Source organism: Oncorhynchus nerka, linkage group LG4 (genome assembly GCF_034236695.1).
Source record: "Oncorhynchus nerka isolate Pitt River linkage group LG4, Oner_Uvic_2.0, whole genome shotgun sequence".
In the NCBI taxonomy this organism is placed as follows: domain Eukaryota; kingdom Metazoa; phylum Chordata; class Actinopteri; order Salmoniformes; family Salmonidae; genus Oncorhynchus; species Oncorhynchus nerka.
This window is the reverse complement of record NC_088399.1, coordinates 57,092,346-57,116,524: the sequence shown is the minus strand read 5'-3', so window position 1 is coordinate 57,116,524 and position 24,179 is coordinate 57,092,346. Positions and strand designations below refer to the sequence as shown.

At 45.5% G+C, this 24,179-nt stretch overlaps 2 protein-coding genes across 3 annotated transcripts in view; both read left to right on the top strand.

The window, feature by feature from the left end:
* Positions 1-7,278, top strand: part of LOC115128247 (protein PRRC2A-like) — a 50,015-nt gene extending 42,737 nt beyond the window's left edge. Inside the window, 4 exon segments of the mRNA XM_029657931.2 lie at positions 34-364; positions 645-861; positions 1,314-3,174; positions 3,177-7,278. Of these exon segments, the coding sequence (XP_029513791.2) occupies positions 34-364; positions 645-861; positions 1,314-3,174; positions 3,177-4,367 (3,600 nt within the window). The 3' untranslated portion in view covers positions 4,368-7,278.
* A 1,298-nt stretch (positions 7,279-8,576) lies between these two features.
* LOC115128246 (casein kinase II subunit beta) lies at positions 8,577-14,290 on the top strand. 2 transcript variants are annotated; one of them, XM_029657928.2, is made up of 7 exons: positions 8,577-8,702; positions 9,240-9,320; positions 9,607-9,748; positions 10,082-10,197; positions 10,316-10,391; positions 10,771-10,960; positions 11,199-14,290. In XM_029657928.2, the coding sequence occupies exons 2-7, from the start codon at positions 9,249-9,251 to the stop codon at positions 11,287-11,289; spliced, it is 687 nt and encodes a 228-aa protein (XP_029513788.1). In that variant the 5' UTR covers positions 8,577-8,702; positions 9,240-9,248; the 3' UTR covers positions 11,290-14,290. The 2 variants fall into 2 exon arrangements, with proteins under 2 accessions (XP_029513788.1, XP_029513789.1); XM_029657929.2 differs by having other exon boundaries at positions 8,578-8,702; positions 9,607-9,709.
* Positions 14,291-24,179: the final 9,889 nt, after the last annotated feature.

The window sequence follows — 24,179 nt, the reverse complement described above, 5'->3', positions numbered from 1 at the left end:
TATTAGTATATCTCGCCCACTTGGTGTCGTCAGGAGCAGCTGATGAAGCAGCAGCAGCAGTGGCAGCAGCAGCACAGCCAAGCAGCCCAACAGAGTCAGCAGCAGCTCCTGCCCCAGCAGCCTCAGCAGTCACCTCAGCAGCAGGGCCCAGGGGCCACCCCTCAGACCCAGGGTCCCAAGCAGCAGCAGTCTGGGCCGCTGCAGTACCCTCCGCAGGGCTCCATGGGCCGCGGCCCCCTGCCCATGAACTTTGACCCCCGCTGGATGATGATGCCCTACATGGACCCACGGATGATGCAGGGGAGCATGCAGGGTCGCCCTCCAGGGCCCATGGATTACTATCCGCCCAACATGCAACACGCAGGTGGGTACTCATGGTAGTGTGGTTAAGGAGTAGGCATATTGTCATAGAGCTGAATCTGAATTTGCATGGAACTTAGTTTCGTGAAGAAACAAAACATTGTAAATCCTCTATTGAGGTCAATGGCAGATTTGTGCAAACCAGATTTAAATGTAGGATTTAGCCCATAGAGATTATGGTAATGCAATAAAGTTAAAATGCTCTTAAGAAATAGCACCAGGTTGTCAGCCAAAATTTGAATAATTGTGTGTGACTTTTCTAACGTTACCCATCTCTGTTGCAGGGATGATGGGACGAGAGCGCTCCGATTCGGGGGGCTCTGGTTCGGATAACTTCGAAAGGCAGCAGCACCCGGGACACCCCCACCGTGGGACGCCCCCTATGGACCCCAAACTGGCCTGGGGGCCCGAGGTGTTCCCCGCGGGCAGCGAAGGCAGGGGACTGAGTTCCCCTCTGAGACAGAAGCAGGCTCTGGAAGAGGACAGTGGCAGTGGAACTAGGTAAGACGGGACGGGGGGGGTCAAATGTCAATCACAATCATTTAAAGGGATACTACTAATCTACTTCCCGAGAGTCAGATTTACGTGTGGAAACCATTTCTCTGCCTACTTTTTAAAGGAAATTGCTAGCTAGCTCTAACGCACTTGCGAACTAGAGCGTTAGACTTCCAGTCATTGTGCTTGCGAAACTACCTCTAAATTAATACTGGACACAGAGACACAAAATGGTATCCACGAGTTCATCTGACTCTAGGGAAGTAGATAAAGGTCCCCGTTGCCCAAAGCCTGAAGTACCCCTTTAATTGTCAGATCATACAATACTGATTGAATAGGAAAATATGTATGAGTTGAAATCACATTAGATTTTACATATTTGAATTGAGTCAGTGTTGTTAGTACAGGATGCAGTTTCCACAAAGTGTCTTTTATAAAATCTTTGGTCTTTATTTTAGGAGTGACACCCCTCCAGTCCGTGGTTTGCGAGAGGGGGGGCTAGGCCCCATCCAGCAGCCCAACTCTGGCTTGGGCTCCTCCAACCAGACCCCACCACCTGTGGGCACTCAGGTGGGGGGCCAGGGAGGAGGCAGTCACCACCACCCGTCCTACATGGGAGGCCGGGGCAACTACAGCAACTTCCCCGACCAGGGCTCCCGCATGGCCCACCAGCAGCAGCAACAGAGGGGGAGTGGTGGAGGCTTCAGCCACCAGGATGAGGGCCAGGGCCACAAGGGCGGCCAGCAACAGGGCCAGATCTGGGGGGCCCCCCGCCCCCACTACGACCGCAACGGGCGCACTGACCTCTCCCCCCTGGAGAATAACAACTCCCACCACCCTCAACACCATGGTAATCAACAACATCAAGCCCCCTCACACTTCCCCCTCCATCTCCACAAGTCCGAGAATGGCCGCGGCGAGAGAGGAGGCGAAGCCCTGAAGAAGGGTGACCCCTCGCCCTTGCTCCAACAGCCGTCCCTTTCCTCCTGCTCATCCTCCTCTTCCTCATCCAGGGAGGACGGCAGTGGAAAGGCGGTCCTGCATCACCTTCCACCTCAGCGTGAGGCTGACACAGGAACCGGGCAGAGACATGAAACAGGAAGCAGCAGAGAAATGAAGCAGGATAAGATGGGCCCTGGCCACAGCCACTCTCAGTCCTCTGTGACATCTCAGCAGTCCCATCCTCAGTCCCAGCAGCAGAGGCAGGGCCAGGAGCAGCACCACCACCGTGACCCCAAGCCCAACCAGAGGGAGCGAGGCGGGAGGGAACACAAGACTGAGACCCAGTGGGGGCCAAGGCCAGGCAGCAGCAACGCAGGGGGCCCCTCTTCACACAACAGGAGAGCAATGGGTGGAAATTCCCGCGGAGGGGAGGATTCTTCCAATCACCCAACAGCGTCTGACCACAACAAACCCGCCGGTGGCCAATCGGGAGGTGGAAACACCAACAAGAGGGCGGGGCCTATCAAGAGGCCTGTGCTGAAGAGAGAGGGAGGAGGGGAGGGCGAGGGAGGAGAAAAGACCAGCGGAGGTTTCGGAAAAGACAAAGATGAAAGACAAGATGGAGGCCATTCATCAGTCAAGCAGGAAGGATCCTCCGGCCCACAGAGCTTTGCTGCAGTGTCTGGTAAAGAAGTGCCGGTTCAGACAGGTCCTAAACCCAGAAACGGAGGGAAGGATCGAACAGCAAACGAACGAGGAGGAGTGGGTAAGGGGCCCAAAAATGGGGTCAATCCCACCCCCTCATCAGGGTACTCTGGCCACTCCTCTAACAGGCGGGACAGAGAGCGTTCCTTTGAGAGGGGCGGTGGTGCGTCCTACCACGGCGTCTCGGCCCGTGGCAGCAGAGTTGGGCGAGGTGGCGAGTTCTACGGGCGCGGCCGGGGTTACAGAGGCACCTACACGGGCATGGCCGGGGGTGGCAGCGTTAGCCGTGGCAGGGCAGTGGGCAGCAGGAGTAGCCGAGACTACCGATCTGGCGGAGGCTACGACGAGGCATCGGGGGGAAGGCGAGGCCGAGGGGGGTCGCAGGCCAACCCGGGGCGCGCCCGTAATCAGAGCGAGACCCGCAGCGAGGGTTCTGAATATGAGGAGGTCCCAAAGAGGAGGAGGCAGAGGGGGTCTGAGACGGGCAGCGAGAGTGCCGCCAGTGACATAGCCCAGTCGGACAAAGAAGATCGCAAGTCCAGCACCAAGAACGGCAGCGGCACAGATAACGTTACCGGTAGCGGCTTCGCCCCACCCAGAGGCTCCCATACCCGGGTGTTCACCCCCAGGGGTGTGCCCTCCAGGAGGGGCAGGGGGGGGGAGGTGGCGGGGGAGGTGGCGGCGGGGGAGGAGGTTCTATCTATAAAAGTGGTGGTGGGGGAGGAGGAGGAATGGCTGGAGGTCACAGGTCAGGATCTAGGGCCGACCCTCACGGCTGGGCCTCCAAGTCTTCAACCTCGGTCCGCAAGCATCAGGCCCCAATGCAGTCGGCCGCACCCAAAGACACGGGTCGTGGAACCAGTGGGGAGAAGAAGGAGAAGGCAACGGACGGAAGCCAAGCTCAGAATCAGGGAGGAGCAACCCCTCCACAGTCTATCCCCGCTACACCTACTCCAGCCCCACAGAGCTCCACAGAGAACGGAGGAGTTGGGATCCAGCAATCCATGGCTAACCCCGCTACCAACTCCAGCGGGCCCCTTCCACTCCCTCTCTCTGGGCCGGATGGGCGTGGCTTCCCTCGTGTCCCGCGTGATGGCTTTGAGCGCCCCCCGAGACGCCGTCGCCACGGGCGCTCCCAGCATCAACAGGATAAGCCACCGCGCTTCCGGCGGCTGAAGGAGCGAGAGAACGCCGCTCGCATCAACGGAGGAGTCGGGGTCATCGGAGGAGGACGACCCTCCTCGCCCGGACAGAGTTATGTTCAGGATGTCACTGACGGCACTCCCAACGTGGCTCCCACAACATGCGATGCCCCCAATGCTAACCCCAATGCTACTACGGCTAGCAACAACAGTACCGGTGGCCATCTTGGAAGTGCAAACAGTCACCACCACCACCACTACAACCAGGGAATCTCCGGCCAGGCCCACTCTCAGCATCACCACAACCCAGCAGGGGGTGCCAAATCCCCTGACTTCTCCAACCAGAACTCCGATCAGGCCAATGAGGAGTGGGAGACCGCCTCCGAGAGCAGTGACTTCACCGAGTTCCGGGAGAGGGAGGGAGGCGGAGGGAAGTCCTATTCCTCCCATCACCATCATCACCCACCTGGAAGAGGTGGTGGTGGAGGCGGGGGAGGAGGAGTGGTCGGAGAGCGAGAGATGACTGCGAAAGAGCAGGCGGCAAACAAGAGAAGCTTCTCTAGCCAGCGTCCCGGGATGGAGCGACAAAACAGGAGGGTCAACGCTGGAGGAAGAGAAGGAAGAGGCCCACGGGGCCCGCCCAGTGGTGGTGGAGCCGGAAATGGAGGGGGCCAACGCGGCGAGCGCCGTGGAAACTGGCCCTCCCCCAAAAACAGGAAGTGAAGTGGAAGATCTGGAAACATTTCAAATGCATCCACCCCGCCCCACTGTTATTTATCCCTTTGTCTGTCGTTCCTTCAGCCTCTCTGTTCTCGTCCCTTAACATATTCGCACATTATTGTTCAATACATAGTTATGGAGACAGTGTACACACACGTTAGGCTTCTTTCGCTCTTCATCCATCTTCTATCTCCCGTCCGTTATTGTAAAGTGTCACTCTGCTCCCCCCTTTTCAGTTGTACCCCCCACCACCCTTCAGAATTCTACCCCGATTTAGGATCAGCAGACACGCTTGTTCGTTTTGAACACACACCTTTTGACGGAAAACATAAAAAAACAACACGTGTTTGCATTTACAAGCACAATATGACATATAACAGACATACACAATCACGCGTAGTAGTTTGTGTGTATGCAGTATGATATGTTAAACATGTCATGATAAACATGTTGGATAAATTGGCTAACCAGGAGAAGGCAGATTTTTATATTTATGTACCTGTGTATATTTCTACCACGCTTTGGAATGGGGTGGTATTCTGTAGGGCAGTTATCTACATTATATGTTCCCACGTGGGGTGGGGGGGGTGCAGGTTCTTATTTTAACGAGAACAATTGTACCATAGATTTATACAAAATAATTATCTTTGTTTTGTTTCCCCTCTTTGCCTCGTGTCAGTTTTGTTTCAGCCCCCCCTTCAAAAGTTAGGGGTGTGTATTTTTCTTCTGCAAAGCAGGTCTTTAAAATAACTTTTTATACAATTCCCCCCACCTCCCTCTGAGTTTTTGATCTCCCGACGAACAAGTACATCTCTTTAATTACTGTGACAGCCACAACAGGCCAGCTGAAGTACTACTGCTCACCCATCCACACTCTCCTCATATTGATTTTTGTCTCTAATATCAATGTCTTTGCTGCTTGTTCAGAACTAGACGGTGTGATTTTGTTATTGTTGACCTGCTCTTATTACTTTCTGTTGCTCTTTTGTTCCTGTTAGATAAAAGGTTCTCTCAACGTAGCATTCTCTTTTCACAAGCTGCAGACGTTCTATACCAGGGGTCTCAACCTTATTCCTGGAGAGCTACCCTCCTGTAGTTTTTCGCTCCAAGCCCAGTTGTAACTAACCTGGGTCAGTTTATCAACTAGCTAATTCTGAGAAATGTGTGTGCTAGATTAGGGTTGGTGTGAAATTCTAGTAGTGCTCAAGGAACAGGGTTGGAGAGCCCTCTTATATACACTGCAAAAAAGGACGTTTTGCTGAAGTAAGATTCTCTCCTGTTCATCAAGTTTGTTTACCCTAAGAACACTGAATTAATAGCTTGAATGCTTTATATAAAAAAATAAAACAAATACATTTTCTGTGGAGGCAATTTTTTTTCTCAAGATACTTTCACATGAAACTTTTGGTCAGGGAAACATTTGTTCACTGAAAATGCAAGTCATGTTGCGAGAAAGAAATATAAAATGATATGCTCTTATTTTATTTTACCGTTTGACTTTTTTTTTTTTTTTCAATTGATAAATGAATCCACTCCTATAGTATAAAGAACTGGTTGGTGTATTTTTATTGAACAAGTTTGTTACATGATGCAGCAGGTGTCGTACTCTGGTTCCAGAGTGCTAAGTTTGGCCATCAGAGTATTGTACTACTATATTCATGCTGTCCTACTCAATGTAGGAAGGCGCTCTACTCAAATACAACTGCACTGTGCTGTAGATGAGACCCCTGTAACAAAAGTCGGGCTGGCAAGAGCTCCATATTGAGGAAGTATTTTCAAAGTGTACATTATTTCAAGACAACATTTCCAAAACCTCGGTGGCAACTATATGGCTCAATTGAACTGAATCTTGGACTATGGTGGAAAAGGGCCAGGGTGACGTGTTGTCACACCACTGATTTCCCAAATGTCCAAATACATTTGCAAGGTATAATACTATTCTCCAAGAGTGTTACAGGGAATACATGGGTTTAGAACTTTTGATGTAGACTGACTGATTCACAAAATGGCTTACAGCTGTTTTTGAAAATTTGATGGGGGCAGGGGGGCAGCATCCAAGTTGAAATGGATAAAATTATAACTTTTTATTTTATTTATCTGCATACATTTTTCACTGCTTGTAAGTTGGGGTTTGTTTGTTTACTGACAGCCACCATTTTAAGATTAGTTTTGGGATGTTTTGAGTAGGGCATTTGAGTGTGCGCATGCTTTTTCTGGTGTCTATATAATAACTTGTTTTTTGGGGGGGGGGGGGGGTCATGTGGATGGCAAATGCTTTTGCCTTGTTTGCCCACACTTAGTTTTAAGAACTATATTAAGACAATTCTACAGTTCTTTCTTATACATTTATGTATATACATTCAAGTATATGTTTATCCAAATTAAGTACATAATCAGTTACTTGGGTATAATGCCATTTTTGCCATACACCAAGGCAGGCAAAAATGAAGTGGGTACATTTTATTTTCCACTGACTTCTACTAAGCATTACCACATCCATGGGTGCAGCTTGCCTTGCCTGTGGAAGAAAAAAAACATTGGTAGCCAAACACTTAACACAGGCTTATGAGCCCTGCATCCTTCCTTAACTCTTACTATTGATGTGCTCATATTGTATGTATCCATGTTTAAAGAAAACGATAGTGTATTCTTGAAAACCTCAAAGATTGTACTATATTTACAGCATTACCAAGGTACCTGGAGTGGTTAAAGCTGTTCTATAATTTATGGTTTATTAATGGAACCGTAACATACCAATATATACATGTGTATATATCAACGTTTTTGTCTACCCCAACTTACATTCCCACAAACAAATGTTGCCATTTTTTAAGTTCAAGGGAGCAATGTACAAGCAGAGAAGTGTCTTATTATAATAAAATTACAGAGAATAAACTTTTGTTTTAATGGAAAATCTCTTTTTGTCTGAGTTTATTATGAATTGCCCCCATGTGAAGTTAAATCTATATTAATTTCAGTGCCTGGGCAATGGTAGGTGGTTCTCTGCACTGATATGCATGTACAGTACCTGTCAAAAGTTTGGACACACCTACTCATTCAAGGGTTTTTATTTTTACTATTTTCAACATTGAAATTGAGATGGTTTGGGATTAGTTGGACCACAGAGTGAAGAAAAAGCAGCCAACAAGTGCTCCGCACATGTGGGAACTCCTTTTAAGATGGTTGGAAAAGCATTCCAGGTGAAGCTGGTTGAGAGAATTCCAAGCGTGTGCAAAGCTGTCATCAAGGCAAAGGGTGGTTGCTTTGAAGACATGATTCCATATGTGTTATTTCATAGTTTTGATGTCTTCACTATTATTCTACAATATAGAAAGTAGTTTTAAATAAAGAAAAACCCTTGAATGAGTAGGTGTGGCCAAACTTGACTGGTACTGTACATCATGGTCTTGCAGATTGATGATCAGTGTATGGAGGATAGGACATTCCAATTTATTTGATTGGGAAATACTGCTCAGTTATGGATGGGTGTTTGCTGGATAGAGTGCTTAGCTGTTAACTAAGAGTTTGTAGGATCGAGGCCCCACCTAGAAAGTCTTTAGCCTAATTAAAGTGCCTGGGTTGCATTGAGATGATGTGGGATAGAAGTCTTAACAAGGGCTGGGAGATTTTCACTCCCGTTTAGAGCTTTGAAGGTTATTGGTCTTAGTGCTATCCTAAGCCCTTGACTGGGTACTGAAAGCCAAATAAAACCAAAGCCTCCCCTACAGAACTTGGCCACCTTTGTTACAGCATGATTCACGAAGGACCCAAAAATATGAGGACCGGCATTCTTCCCAGTGTCCGTAGAAGTCTGTAAAAAATGATTACAAGCAGATGAGGAATTTGTTTTTCCTATCTCTTAATTTTCTGCAGGTATTTTCTTAAAACTACATTGTTGGTTAGGGGCTTGTAAGTAAGCATTTCACTAAGGTCTACCTACACCTGTTGTATTCGGCGCATGTGACAAATTTGATATTCAAATAAAATCGTATCTATCCACTCTGGAGTGCCCTCACTGATGGTTACCAGCGAAGATTGAGAGTTTCTGGTCTATATAAGAAGCAATTATAACTTCTGTTCCTATCCTACATTTTATACTGGACAATATATTAAAAGCATAACGCAATAAAACCTCTGTTTTTCTGCCTTTCTCGTAATAGTGTTTTTGGAGGACTTCAAAACTACAGTACCCATAGTCTCTGAATTTGTACGTCATCAATTTGCCTACAACGAAAACGCCTACTGCAGCGGTTTACTGGGAGGTGGTGTCCATTTTATTTACAACACTAAATATTACGTTTCTTATATTTTATTGGCGTTAAACCCTTTAAAGAGGGGGTAAGTTACCAGAATTACTACATATATTAATGTGAGATATGATATAGCTAAGAGGACTTGCGACTGAAAACTGATCAAATTTAATGCGGCCTAGTTTGGACGATGCGCCATATTGAATTTCCACCTGGCTTTAAACGTTAGCTACTAGCTAAGGATGTAACTTAGCTATAATTTTCTGCTGGTCATTTAGCAAACTATTGGGTACGCTACTAATTATGATTGTTGATATAACATAGGTATTTTCATGGGTAATATCCTTATTTCGTACACTTCCAATGTCAACTAACGTTACCAATGATTTAGCTAGTTAACGTTAACTACACATTGGCGCGGTAACAGTAACTAACTAGGGAAACCTCCTACAGTTAACGTTTTCTAGTTACCTAGCTAATTGCTCTTATGGTTTTGATATAATTATGTTCGTCTTTTTTATTGTAGCTAGCTACCTATGATATTTTTGTGTTGCTGAACTATCAACCTTCCGTTTTCACATTCACACACTACATGGCTCTGTTGTTGAATGTCTTTGCCCTTTAGTCTCCCGAGATGAGCAGTTCAGAGGAAGTGTCATGGATCTCCTGGTTCTGTGGACTGAGGGGAAACGAGTTTTTCTGTGAGGTCAGTATCTAACAGCACCCAGGGCAATATAGCCAAACTCATTGACCAAAAAGTGAATGTAAGCTAAGACAGGGGTGGCCAATCCTTTACCCTGGATGTGCAGGTTTTTGCTTCAGCCCTACACACCTGATTCAGCTAACCAATGTACTGATAGGCAGGTGGTGAGTTGAGTAGTGCTCGAGTAAAATCCTGTCATTCATAGACACCCCTCACTACACAAACTTACTTTCAAGCATGAATAGGTCTGGCATTTGTCGCTAACTTCTGTCTTCTCCTCCATTGGCAGGTGGATGAGGACTACATCCAGGACAAGTTCAACCTGACTGGGCTCAATGAGCAGGTTCCCCACTACCGCCAGGCCCTGGACATGATCCTGGACCTAGAACCAGGTCAGCCCAACTCCAGAACCATCTCTACTGCACTCGGAAGTACAGAACATCCCACACAATTTAGATCAGAATACAAATATTATGGTTGCATCCCCTCAGTGTTAAAGTTGTGTACGCACACTAAATTGCCTCAGTGGTCACTAACCCTGATCCTGAGTTATAGTGTGTGGCAGGCGTTTGTTCTAGCCCAGCACTAAAACACCCAATTCAATATTTTTGTCTTGCTGTATTAGATGCTGATATCTTTAGCATGTGTAAAGACGTTACAGTTATGTACACAACTATGCTTTTGTGAGTAATCTTTAAATCAGAACATATGAGTGGCCTCTTCCCCTTTCATATAAGCTCTTCTCTCCTCTCTATGTTCCACAGATGAGGAGCTGGAGGACAACCCCAACCAGAGTGACCTCATAGAGCAGGCAGCGGAGATGCTTTACGGGCTGATCCACGCACGATACATCCTCACCAACAGGGGCATTGCTCAGATGGTACAGCAACGACCCTTCTCTGTCTCCAAAGTTTGTTGAAAGGCTGCATATCACATGTATGCAGCATTTCTCCTGAAATGTTTTTCACATTCTCCATTGATCTCTCTCTTTTTCTCAGTTGGAGAAGTATCAACAGGGGGACTTTGGCTACTGCCCCCGCGTCTATTGTGAGAACCAGCCCATGCTGCCCATTGGTGAGTGTATGTCTGTCTTGTTTCAACCATTACCACCCACGCCTAGTGTGGGGACAAGTAATTGACTATAAGACTTAAGGGGCATTTTGATTAACCTCAAAGAGCAACATTTGTATCTTGGCTTTGAATGTTCATGTGCCAAAGACAAAAACAATTCTGTGTATCCAGCCACATTGCTTTCCTAACCCAAACTATGCTACGCAGATCCTCTGTGTACTTTATCGTTGAATCCTCTGTAAGATTTGAATGTATTACGATCCATTTCAAATCTAATCTGGTTCCAAGAGACACCTGGATGAATACAGTAGTGTGTCCTCGAGCATTTCATAATTATTTCAGACCAGTAACGTCTCTAAACTCTCCCCCTATCCCTCCCTAGGTCTGTCAGATATCCCAGGCGAGGCTATGGTGAAGCTTTATTGCCCTAAGTGTATGGACGTGTACACGCCCAAGTCCTCCCGGCACCACCACACAGACGGGGCCTACTTTGGCACTGGATTCCCCCACATGCTCTTCATGGTGCATCCAGAGTACAGGCCCAAGAGGCCCGCCAACCAGTTTGTGCCTAGGTCAGTACAACTGTGTCACCCTAAAATAGTCCTGTTCCTTTTCATGTCATTCCCACATAACTCACTGAAAGCAGGTCCTAGATCAATTTCTACTCATAGCAGATAATTTCCTAATACATTTCAGCTACATACCATAGGAAACGGTCATGTAAAATAAGTGATACCATAATAGAATCTCTTCATAGACTCCTGTCACACGTTCATCAAGATCTAATGAATTCTCATGTCCTCACAACAGGCTTTATGGATTCAAGATTCACCCCATGGCCTACCAGCTCCAGCTGCAAGCAGCCTCCAGCTTCAAGAGCCCTGTCAAAGCCATCCGCTAATGCCCAGAGAGAAAGAGAAGGGAGAGAAGATGATGATTGAGGGGACGGGTCAGCTGCACCAAGCTCCATACAGATTCCTCCTCCCCGTACTGCAGATTTTATTATTTTGTTTAGGTTAGGACGTTTAAATGTGAGCGAGACAAACGCACAGGTTCTATCCCAAACCCTCACACACACACACACACCCTCTCACACACACACACACACACACACACACACACTTAGAATTACATGCATCTGTTACCAAACTCACCAGTGCCAAAACAGAAAAGGTGGAGGGAAAGAAAGTCCATGAATGTTATTGGATTTGACGCTACCGTTTCCTTTTGTGATATTACCCCATTTTGCTCCGATGATGAACTCTCGCCATGTTCTGTTTGTTTTCTGTTCTGTCTTTGGCACGGTTTGGTAAAGGGTCGTGGTAGACCGTCACCACTGGTTGAATAGCAATCCCTGCTCTACCCCCATACGCATGTACACTGGCTGGCTCTCACAGAGACTGTTTGGTCGATGATAAGGACAAAATCTGTCACTAAGGGTGTTGCCGTTTCACCTGCTCCTGTAAACAATTGTTTTACCAAGTCACACACTCAGGCTTGTATCACTCTTTTATTGTGTGACACTCATTGAGGCCAGTGTGTCAAGGTGGTCATTCACAATAGTGTTCTGTCAAATTTGCCTTAAACAGACGCACGGGCGCTGTGATTTGTGGTTTACAGGAAGTGCGAGTCTAGGACACATTATAGCTTTGAATTTGTATATGTGCGACGTAGGATAGACACAAATAAACCTGAAATGAATTAAATGTTCTAGAATGACCCAGAAAAGACATACCAACCTACCTACTGTCTCTGTGTGCGTCACCCAAAACAACAGTCCTGTTTGTGCTGGTACTGCACGGTGAGAATGTCAGCTCTGTCACATGTTGCTGGCCTGGTTTCACTACAACAGGACTCATCTCTCTCCACAACGGGCACTGACTTGACTGGTGACCCTCCACACATAATAATAATAAATATTTATGTAAAATATAGCGACAGAAAATCTGCTTCTATTTGGGGAGAAGTTTTTTGTTTGTGATGTGGGGGTTTCATCACCCTACTGCACATGTACGTTTGAGTCCTTGTGGCAAAAAGTAGAATGCTTGATATATGATTTGATTTCAGAACAATAAGGATGGATTTGTCAAGATTAGAATGAATGTACAGTACCTGTCACATGTTTGTACACACCTACTCATTCAAGGGTTGTGTTTATTTTTACTATTTTCTACATTGTACAATAATAGTAAAGATATCAAAACTATGAAATAACACATGGAATCATGTAGTAACCAAGAAAGGGAAACCAATTCAAATAGATTTTTAGATTCTTCTAAGTAGCTGCCCTTTACCTCGACAGCTTTGCACATGGCATTCTCTAAACCAGCTTCATGAGGTAGTCACCTGGAATGCTTTTCCAACTGTCTTGAAGGACTCCCGAGCGGCGCAGCGGTCTAAGGCACTGCATCTCCATGCTAGAGGCGTCACTACAGACCCTGGTTTGATTCCAGGCTATAGGGCAGCGCACAATTGGTCCAGTGTCGTCCGTCTTAGGGTTTGGCCGGGGTAGGCTGTTATTGTAAATAAGAATTTGTTCGTAACTAAATTGCCTTGTTAAATAAAGGTTAAATAAATAAAAAAGGACTTCCCGCATATGCTGAGCACTTGTTGGCTGCTCTTTCTTCACTCTGCAGTCCAATTTTTCCCAAACCATTTCAATTGGGTTGGGGTTGGGTGATTGTGGAGGCCAGGTCATCTGATGCAGCACTCCATCACTCTCCTCCTTGGTCAAATAGCCCTTACACAGCCTGGGGGTCTGTTTGGGTCATTGTCCTGTTGAAAAACAAATGATAATCCCACTAAGCGCAAACCAGATGGGATGGCGTATCGCTGCAGAATGCTGTGGTAGCCATGCTGGTTAAATGTGCCTTGAATTCTTTAAAAAAAATCACAAACAGTGTCACGAGCAAAACACCATCACACCTCCTTCATGCTTTACCTTGGGAAGCACACATGTGGAGATTACCCGTTCACTTGGCATTCTCTCACAAAGACATGGTGGTTGGAACCATTAATCTTAAATTTGGACTCCTCAGATCAAGGGACAGATTTCCACCAGTCTAATGTCCATTGCTTGTGTTTCTTGGCCCAAGGAAGTCTATTCTTATTATTGGTGTCCTTTAATAGTGGTTTCTTTGCAGCAATTCGACCATGGCCTGATTCACGCAGTCTCTGTTTCTGTGAAGCATTTATTTGGGCTGCAAACTGATGTGCAGTTAATTGCCGATTTCTGAGACTGGTAACTAATGAATTTATCCTCTGCAGGAGAGGTAACTGGGTCTTCCTTTCCTGTGGTCCTCATGAGAGTCAGTTTCATCATTAGCGCTCATGGTTTTTGCAACTGCACTTGGAGAAACTTTCAAACTTCTTGAAATGTATATATTGACTGACCTTCATGTCTTAAAGTAATGGACTGTTGTTTCTCTTTGCTTATTTGAGCTGTTCTTGCCATAATATGGACTTGGTCTTTTACCAAATAGAGCTATCTTCTCTATACCACCCCTACCTTGTCACAACACAACTGATTGGCTCAAACGCTTTAAGAAAGAAAGAAATTCCACAAATTAACTATTAACAAGGCACACCTGTTAATTGAAATGCATTCCAGGTGACTACTTCATGATGCTGGTTGAAAGAATGCCAAGAGTGTGCAACGTTGTCATCAAGGCAAAGGGTGAATACTTAGAAGAATCACAAATATATTTTCATTTGTTTAACACTTCTTTTTTTAATGTCTTCACTATTATTGTACAATGTAGAAAATAGTAAAAATAAAGAAAACCCTTGAATGAGTAGGTGTGTCCAAACTTTTGACTGGTACTGTATGTCTGGTTTTTTGCAACCTTGGAAGAGTGACAAGGATTCAGAATTCTCAATAAACATTTTCTTTTTTCTTACAATTGTGTTTGGTTTATGTATAAATTAGGTAATTATTTCTCCATAGTCACCATGAAATCGTTGTAAAAAAAATCCCTCATAAGTATGGAACTATCTCCCTCTGAATCTTTTACAGTTGCCCTTCAACAGCAGTTCTCTGAGCATCTTGGGAATTGAAAAAATTACCTTTTCTAATCTTCTCATTGATGTTGTGTCTGATACTGGAAAAATCGTACCAAACCACTGAGATACAGCTGTTATTTTGCCTCCTGGCCAGATGGTGTCAATGATTTGCTGGATAATATGTGTAGACCATTGTGGTATGTCTAGTTGTCTGATCTGTGATTGGATACTATACATTGTGAAGGCAGTAGTCACAAAGGGCTTATAGCTGATGCCCAAGACTGTTTATTTGTGTGTGTGTGTATGTGAGAGAGAGCATGCATGTGCATACCGGTGAGCAAGCACATGCTCTGAGGTGTGAATATATGACTAACAGCTATACGTCCAACTTCAATTCTATTCTAAGAGCTTACTTTGTGTGTGTCTTAATTCCTGGCAACGATGTGCGTCACGTCAAATGTTTGAGACATTTCATACAGGGCTTATACATTTACGGGAAGTTATACAATTTCCTTCGAGACAGATTGAACACTCATCTTTGTATCTGTACCATTAGAGCGTCTGTGACAGCATGGGCAGCGCCATTGAGGCAATCTCCATGTTGAAGTAGTACATTTTCCTCTTCACGATTGGCTGATTCCTCCTGATGACCCAGTTGGACAGGACCCCAAAAGGGTCATCAGGAGAGATCAGCCAATGAAGTTGGAATTCCCAACCAGTTGACTACATTAAAATGGTGGATGCCCTGGAAAACTAAAGGCATAGAAACTTTAAGTGACTTGGTAACCGGAAATACATTTATTTCCATGACAGATTTAAAAAGCAATTTTGGACTAATAACCATTTTAGATATTTTCAAATACATGCAATTTAAGAGACAAAATTCATAAATTATACAGCACAACGGCAGAGTCATGTCTTAAGTGTAAAACTAATAATGACTCAATCATCGATGCTTGCTGGGAATGTTTGAATTCCAAAAGTTATGGGCGGGGCTATAAAGTTGGCTGTCAGAAGTATTACAATGTAAACGTAGATTTAATCCGTCTGCATATTTCAAGACATGGCATATGGTGATGTAGTGAGATACCCAAAAGCCTGGACTTTTTATTCTCTTCTCATCACTCATCTTGGAAAAATGTCTACTAAAAACGTGGAAATCAATCAATCCCACAGTTAACACAATATAAAAATCGAATGATTTATTATTGAAATACACAGGCGACAGAGAAAAACAAATTGGTAGGTGAGTGCGAGGTAAGTTTTCACACGGGTAAGTTGTCAAAGTGTTCATACCTCCAACACTAGAGGGTCTATCTCAAAAATCAAATAGCTACTTTGTGTGACTACATGTTCTATGGTCAACTTCCTGTTCACATGTGGTCAAGGTCACTCTAATCTGAGGTGAGCACAAGTTTCTTATTTTTCCCCTTCAAAAGTAAAAAATTGGCACTTTACATTTTATTCAATAAAACTTTGTTAGGTATGAACATTCAAAATGATAATTTTGCACTGAGTAGAGGAGACAATAACGTGTCTTTTGATACTTTAGCTGCAGTCCTATGTTGAGCTAACCTTGCGATTTAGCCAACATTAGCAGAAATGTCAGTTTGGGGCAAGTTGTCTCAATGACCTTGGGGCAAGTCTTCACATGTGACAAATTGCCCCAGTATACATAAACACATAGAACATGCTTAACAAACATTGAGATATTGTGTAATCAGCTCTGATAATAGAATGAAATGTTACTGTAAACGTACTTATAAACTCAGCAAAAAGAGAAATGTCACCTTTTCAGGACCCTGTCTTTCAAAGATAATTTATAAAAATCCAAATAACAGATCTTCATTGTAAAGGGTTTAAATACTGTTTTCCATTATTGTTCAATGAACCATAAACAAATAATGAACATGCACCTGTGGAACGGTCGTTAAGACACTAACAGCTTACAGACGTTAGGCAATTAAGGTCACAGTTATGAACACTTAGGACACTAAAGAGGCCTTTCTACTGACTCTGAAAAAGACCAAAAGAAAGATGCCCAGGGTCCCTGCTCATCTGTGTGAACATTCTTTAGGCATGCTGAAAGGAGGCATGAGGACAGCAGATGTGGCCAGGGCAAAAAATTGCAATGTCCGTACTGTGAGACGCCTAAGACAGCGCTACAGGGAGACAGGACGAACAGCTGATCATCCTTGTAGTGGCAGACCACGTGTAACAACACCTGCACAGGATCGGTACATTCGAACATCACACCTGCGGGACAGGTACAGGATGGCAGCAACAACTGCCCGAGTTACACCAGGAGCGCACAATCCCTCCATCAGTGCTCAGACTGTCCGCAATAGGCTGAGAGAGGCTGGACTGAGGGCTTGTAGGCCTGTTGTAAGGCAGGTCCTCACCGGACATCACCGGCAACAACGTCACCTATGGGGACAAACCCACCGTCACTGGACCAGACAGGACTAGCAAAAAGTGATCTTTACGAGTCGCGGTTTTATCTCACCAGGGATGATGGTCGGATTCGCGTTTATCGTCGAAGGAATGAGCGTTACACCGAGACCTGTACTCTGGAGCGGGATTGATTTGGAGGTGGAGGGTCCGTCATGGTCTGGGGCTGTGTGTCACAGCATCATAGGGCTGAGCTTGTTGTCATTGCAGGCAATCTCAACACTGTGCGTTGCAGGGAAGACATCCCCCTCCCTCTTGGATCAGAGGGTGAGGGCTAAGGACGTTCCCCCCAGAAATGTCCAGGAACTTGCTGCTTTGGTGGAAGAGTGGGGTAACATCTCACAGCAAGAACTGGCAAATCTGGTGCAGTCCATGAGGAGGCGATGCACTGCAGTACTTAATGCAGCTGGTGACCACACCAGATACTGACTGTTACTTTTGATTTTGACCCATTCTTTAATACAGGTAACAAGTGGAGGACAGAGGAGCCTCTTAAATAATAAGTTACAGGTCTGTGAGAGCCAGAAATCTTGCTTGTTTGTAGGTGACCAAATACTTATTTTCCACCATAATTTGCAAATAAATTCATAAAAAATCCTGCAAATCCTGCAAAATCCTGATTTTTTTCTCTAATTTTGTCTGTCATGGTTGAAGTGTACCTATGATGAAAATTACAGGCCTCTCTCATCTTTTTAAGTGGGAGAACTTGCACAATTGGTGGCTGACTAAATACCCTTTTGCCCCACTGTATCTATTCCTAGTTCTACATTTTTTGAGAGGGGCATGCTTATTTAAGATCGTGAGGAAGGCACTTTTAAAGAATAGCCAGGCATCATCTACTGACGGGATGAGGTCGATGTCATTCCAGGATACCCCGGCCAGGTCGATTAGAAAGGCCTGCTCGCAGAAGTGTTTCAGGGAGCGTTTGACAGTGATGAGTGGTGGTCGGATGCAGGCAATGAGGCAGTGATCGCTGAGATCTTGATTGAAAACAGCAGAGGTGTATTTGGAGGGTGAATTAGCTAGCAGGCCGATATTGTAGCCCTGGAGTATGCTTCGGTGGTAGCACAGGAGCCCTGGCCGGGCTAGCTTCAAGCTAAATTGGTGCTTGCTCTGGGATGGAAATGCTAGCCAGGAGTAGTCATCCGGGATTGCGGTTAGCTTGTTGTGAAGATCCAGATGAAAATGTTCAGTTTGAGGTAGGAATCCGGGGATAAAAATAACAGGTCCGTTATGCTCTGGTTAGAGTCACGTTGTTCAAACTGGCGAGAGCTTTCCGAGCTGAAGGTTAGCTGATGACCGCTGGCAATGGTTTGCTGACTGATATCTGGTAGTTAGCTGGCTAGCTTCAGTTGAGGGATTCCAGATCCAAAGTAAATATAAATACATTAGGGGAAAAAAGCAGATCCACGCCACATTGGGCGAGGCGGGTTGCAGGAGAGTAGTTAGATGATGAGGTTTAGCAAAATATTTTAAAGGATATGCGACGAAAAATATGTAAAACAATATATACAAGGGACACGACAGGACAAAGACGTCTGACTGCTACGCCATCTTGGATTACAAGAATTACACGCACCAGCTCACCCATGTCCAGCTATGCCATTGCTGACAGCAGACTACCATCTCCAGAGGACATCCGGCCATATCCAAAAGCTGGCCCCCGAAAACCAGCTTGCAAAGGAAGAAAACGGTACAAAACCGCAATTCTAACTGACACACCAGTGAAGCAGGCACTAGAAATGGAAAAGAATAAGGCACAATCTAGCAAAAGACTGTTTCCGAAGAAAGGGAAGCAAAATATGGATCTGCAAAGAACAAGAAAGCAGCAAAAAAAAAAAAAGATTGTTGAATAGTCATCAGATGAAGAGGACTGCTTCTACCTCATCTGTGTGGAGTCATTTTCAGCCTTCCAAAGGAGACTTGGGTGAAGTGTGAGAGATGCAACAAATGGGCCCGTGATACTTGCACCTCAGGCCAAGCAATGTATGTGTGCCAGAACTGTGACTCTGAAGATGAGTCTGATTAGTCAGATAGGGATGTTCGTCCTATAGGCTGTGCATTTGTGCATAAGTGTGTTTAAACACCATGCCTGTTTTGTTAAGACTTTAAACATTTAAGCTAGTTATCTGCAGCATTTACATTCCGATTCCAACAATTACCGTGGGTCTATGTGCACGCCAGAGAATGTTCGATTTCAAAATTCAGTAAAGTGGTCATGCCACTTAATGAATGTGCGCTCTGCCAGCATTATTGTTTTGATTGAAAGGCATGATTGTTTTTATTTTGAGTTATTTTGTAATGCGATGCTACTGGCGGCAGAGAAGTCAGACGCAGGAGAGCGGAAACTGATTTACAATGGTTGTGTTTAATAACCATAAACCACTGTCAACAGAATAATGCAATAAATGGGTCAAACAAAACCCGGTGCATACCGTGCATAAGCACTACAACAAACAATTACGGACAATGACTTGGGGGAAACAGAGGGTTAAATACACAACATGTAATTGATGGAATTGGAACCAGGTGTGATGAAAGACAAGACAAAACCAATGAAAAGTGGATCGGCGATGGCTAGAAGGTCGGTGACGTCGACCGCCGTCTGCCGCCCGAACAAGGAGAGGGACCAACTTCGGCGGAAGTCGTGACATCTTTAATGAAGTTGAATTTGGTTTTGAAATTAAAATCAATATTCACAATTCATTTGTTGATAATCCAATGTGACAATTTACCAGACGTAGTGTGTCAATGTACCCGCCGATGGGGCAAATTGTCACAAATGCACACTCTCTATTTAACGGTCTACAACTCAATACTGAAATAGATATGAAGATGTAATGAATACAGAATATGTGCCCAAGACTTCCGTCTTTCATTTGGTATGACATTTATACCATTGTGATATATTGTGCCCAGTAAATGTTAGACAGCGTCAAAAATGCGACAACATACCTCTCTCTCCCCTACAATTTAATGTGGCAAACAATAATGCAGGCACTAAGGATGGGGGTGTGAGCATGCGGGTCTGGGCAGAGGAGATTTAGTGTTGTTTGTGTGTGTCTGTAAGTCGTTGTTCTTATGTGTATGTTGGTATTTGTTGTGATTTTTTAAAATATAAAATAAAATGGGCAGCCCTGAATGGCGCTGCCCATGTTAACACTGCCTTTTGACCACTAGAGGCCCCTATCATTCTCTATTGATATTTCCAAACTTGTTTTTTCCATTTCATTTATTTGCATTTCCTATTTTTCTCTCCTCCTAAGGTTTACGCTCATACCTTCCTTTGTTTCTTGCTGATATCCAACACTCCAAACTCACACCAACCCACATCTCTCCCTGTTTTTGAGTTATCAGCTTATTTGTCTCCACAAAGACAAGGAGATAAATAGTGCAGTCCAAACTATACCTCTCCTCTTCTCTTAATGCTACCCTCGTGACAGTGTTGAAATGGTGAATAATAGGCCTAACTAAAACATGACATTGAATCAGTCATAGTATGTGAGCAGAGCTGGTGCGGAACATGTCCAATTTGACTGGAGCCTGAGCAAGATTCCCAAATGCTGGAGCTCAGCCTTCTCACAACTGAATTCCTTCATGATGGTGAACAATAATTGCTCCTTGTCTTCCTCCTTTCTCAAATGGATTGGACAATGTCACATGTGAGCACAGTTGAATCCCGGCTCATGGAGTGGTTCTTGCGCACTGTGCTCACCATGTCCTTTCCAACCACTCTGCTAAAAACTGCTCTGTGCTCATCACTGGGGAAAAAACTCCTGCTCCGAATTCGCTCCATTCATTAAAATCTCAATTGAATCAACATCCATCTATTTTTGTGACTACCTGGACCTACCAATTGGTTTTAAAGTATTGAAACCAAACCATATGGATTTGAATGAAAAGTATTTGAATATACATGAAAAGGTTCATGTAAGAAGCTAACATAATTTCAGACTACATGTCATATTAAACAGCATATAAACACTCTAAATAGGTCAGGAGCCAGACAGGGAGCCTAACAAAGAACGAAAATGAATTATTTAGGCTATATTATTTCAATTATTTCAAGGCTAGAGCCTACAAAGAAATACATTGAGAAGCATTTGCGAGCCAATGGGGATGCTAAACACCATTTTTGCCACTCTTGCAGGGTGTTTTTTTCTTCTATGGGTAGGCCTAAAGGTTTTTAGGCAAAATAACCCAATCAAAATGAATTGGGTTGCCTGCCACTCCTGGGAACACTGTACATATGTGAGGGCAGACTGGGACATGTTCTGGGTAGCCTCAGAGAATAATATTGACATATACGCTGATTCGGTGAGTGAGTTTATAAGGAAGTGCATTGTAGATGTTGTACCCACTGTGACTATTAAAACCTACCCTAACCAGCCACCGTGGATAGATGGCAGCATTCGCGCATAACTGAAAGTGCGAACCACCGCATTTAACCATGGAAAGGTGACTGGGATTATGGCCGAATACAAACAGTGTAGTCCCTCCGCAAGGCAATCAAACAAGCGAAATGTCAGTATAGAGACAAAGTGGAGTCGCAATTCAACGGCTCAGACACAAGACGTATGTGGCAGGGTCTACAGTCAATCACGGATTATAAAAGGAAAACCAGCCATGTCACGGACACCGACGTCTTGCTTCCAGACAAACTAAACACCTTCTTGGACCGCTTTGGGGATAATGCAGTGCCACCGACACAGATGCTACCAAGGACTGTGGGCTCTCCTTCTCCGTGGCCGACGTGAGCAAGACATTTAAACGTGTTAACACTCGCAGGCTGCCGGCCAGGACGGCATCCCTAGCCGCGTCCTCAGAGCATGAGCAGACCGGCTGGCTGGTGTGTTTGCGGACATATTCAATCTCTCCCTATCTCAGTCTGCTGTCCCCACATGCTTCAAGATGGCCACCATTGTTCCTGTACCCAAGAAGTCAAAGGTAGCACTCACCTATGTCATCATGAAGTGCTTTGAGAGGCTAGTCAAGGACCTCCACCTTACCTGTCACCTTAGACCCACTTTAATTTGCTTACCGCCCCAATAGGTCCACAGAAGATGCAATAGCCATAACACTGCACACTGCCCTATCCCATCTGGTCAAGAGGAATATCTATGTAAGAATGCTGTTCATTGACTATAGCTCAGCATTCAACACCATAGTACCCTCCAAGCTCAACATTAAGCTACAGGCCCTGGGTCTCAACCCCGCCCTGTACAATTGGGTTCTGGACTTCCTGATGGGCCGGCCCCAGGTGTTGAAGGTAGGAAAAAACATCTCCACTTCGCTGATCCTCAACACTGGGGCCCCACAAGGGTGCGTTCTCAGCCCCCTCCTGTACTCCCTGTTCACCCATGACTGCGTGGCCATGCACGCCTCCAACACAATCATCAAGTTTACAGACGACACAACTGTAGTAGGCTTGTTTACTAACAATGACAAAACAGTCTACAGGGAGGAGGTGAGGGCACTCGGAGTGTGGTGTCAACAAAACAAAGGAGATGATTGTGGACTTCAGGAAACAGCAGATGGAGCTCCCCACTCTCCACATCAACGGGACATCGGTGGAGAAGGTGGAAAGTTTTAAGTTCCTCAGCGTACACATCATAGACAAACTGAAATGGTCCACCCACACAGACAGTGTGGTGAAGAAGGCGCAATAGCGCCTCTTCAAACTCAGGAGGCTGAAGAAATGTGGCTTGTCACCTAAAACCCTCACAAACTTTTACAGATGCACAATTGAGAGCATCCTGTCAGGCTGCATCACCCCCTGGTACAGCAACTACACTGCCCACAACCGCAAGGCTCTCCAGAGGGTGGTGAGGTCTGCACAACGCATCACCGGGGGCAAACTACATGCCCTCCAGGACACTTACAGCACCCGATGTCACAGGCCAACAAGATCATCAAGAACAACAACCACCCGAGCCACTGCCTGTTCACCCCACTACCATCTAGAAGGCGAGGTCAGTACAGGTGCATCAAAGCTGGGACGGGGAGACTGAAAAACAGCTTCTAGCTGAAGGCCATCAGATTGTTAAACAGCCATCACTAACATAGTGGCTGCTGCCAACATAGACTCAAATCTCTTGCCACTTTAATACATTTAATAAACGTCTGTGTGGATCTGTGTGTGTGGGCCATTTCAGTTTGTTCGTAATGTGAACGCAGAGGAACTTAAATCTTTCCACCTTCTGCACTACTCTCCCGTCGATGTGGATGGGGGGGATGCTTCCTCATCTGTTTCCTGAAGTCCACGATCATCTCCTTTGTTTTATTGACGTTGAGTGAGAGGTTATTTTCCTGACACCACACTCCGAATGCCATCACCGCCTCCCTGTAGGCCGTCTTGTCGTTGTTGGTAATCAAGCCTACCACTGTAGTGTTGTCTGCAAACTTGATGATTGAGTTGGAGGCGTGCATGGCCACGCAGTCATGGGTGAACAGGGAGTACAGGAGGGGGCTGAGAATGCACCCTTGTGGGGCCCCAGTGTTGAGGATCAGCAGGGTGGAGATGTTTCCTACCCTCACCACCTGGGGCGGCCCATCAGAAAGTCCAGGACCCAGTTGCATAGGGTGGGGTTTCAGACCCAGGGTCTCGAGCTTAATGACGAGTTTGGATGGTACTATGGTGTTAAATGTTGAGCTGTAGTCAATGAAAAGCATTCTTACATAGGTATTCCTCTTGTCCAGGTGGGATAGGGCAGTGTGCAGTGATGGCAATTAAATCGTCTGTGGACCTATTGGGGCGGTAAGCAAATTGGAGTGGGTCTAGGGTATCAGGTAAGGTGGAGGTGATATGATCCTTAACTAACCTCTCTAAGCACTTCATGATGACAGAAGTGAGGGTTACGGGGCAACAGTCATTTAGTTCAGATACCTTAGCCTTCTTTGGAACAGGAACAACGGTGGCCATCTTGAAACATGTGGGCACAGCAGACTGGGATAGGGATTGATTGAATATGTCCGTAAACACACCAGCCAGCTGGTCTGCGCATGCTCTGAGGACGCGGCTAGGGATGCCGTCCTGGCCGGCAGCCTTGCGAGGGTTAACACGTTTAAATGTTTTACTCAAGTCGGCCACGGTGAAGGAGAGCCCACAGGCTTTGGTTGCAGGCCATGTCAGTGTCACTGTATTGTCCTCAAAGCGGGCAAAGAAGGTGTTTAGTTTGTCTGGGAGCAAGACGTCGGTGTCCGTGACATGGCTGGTTTTCTTTTTATAATCCGTGATTGTCTGTAGACCCTGCCACATACGTCTCGTGTTTGAGCCGTTGAATTGCGACTCCACTTTGTCTCTATACTGACTCTTTACTTGTTTTATTGCCTTGCGGA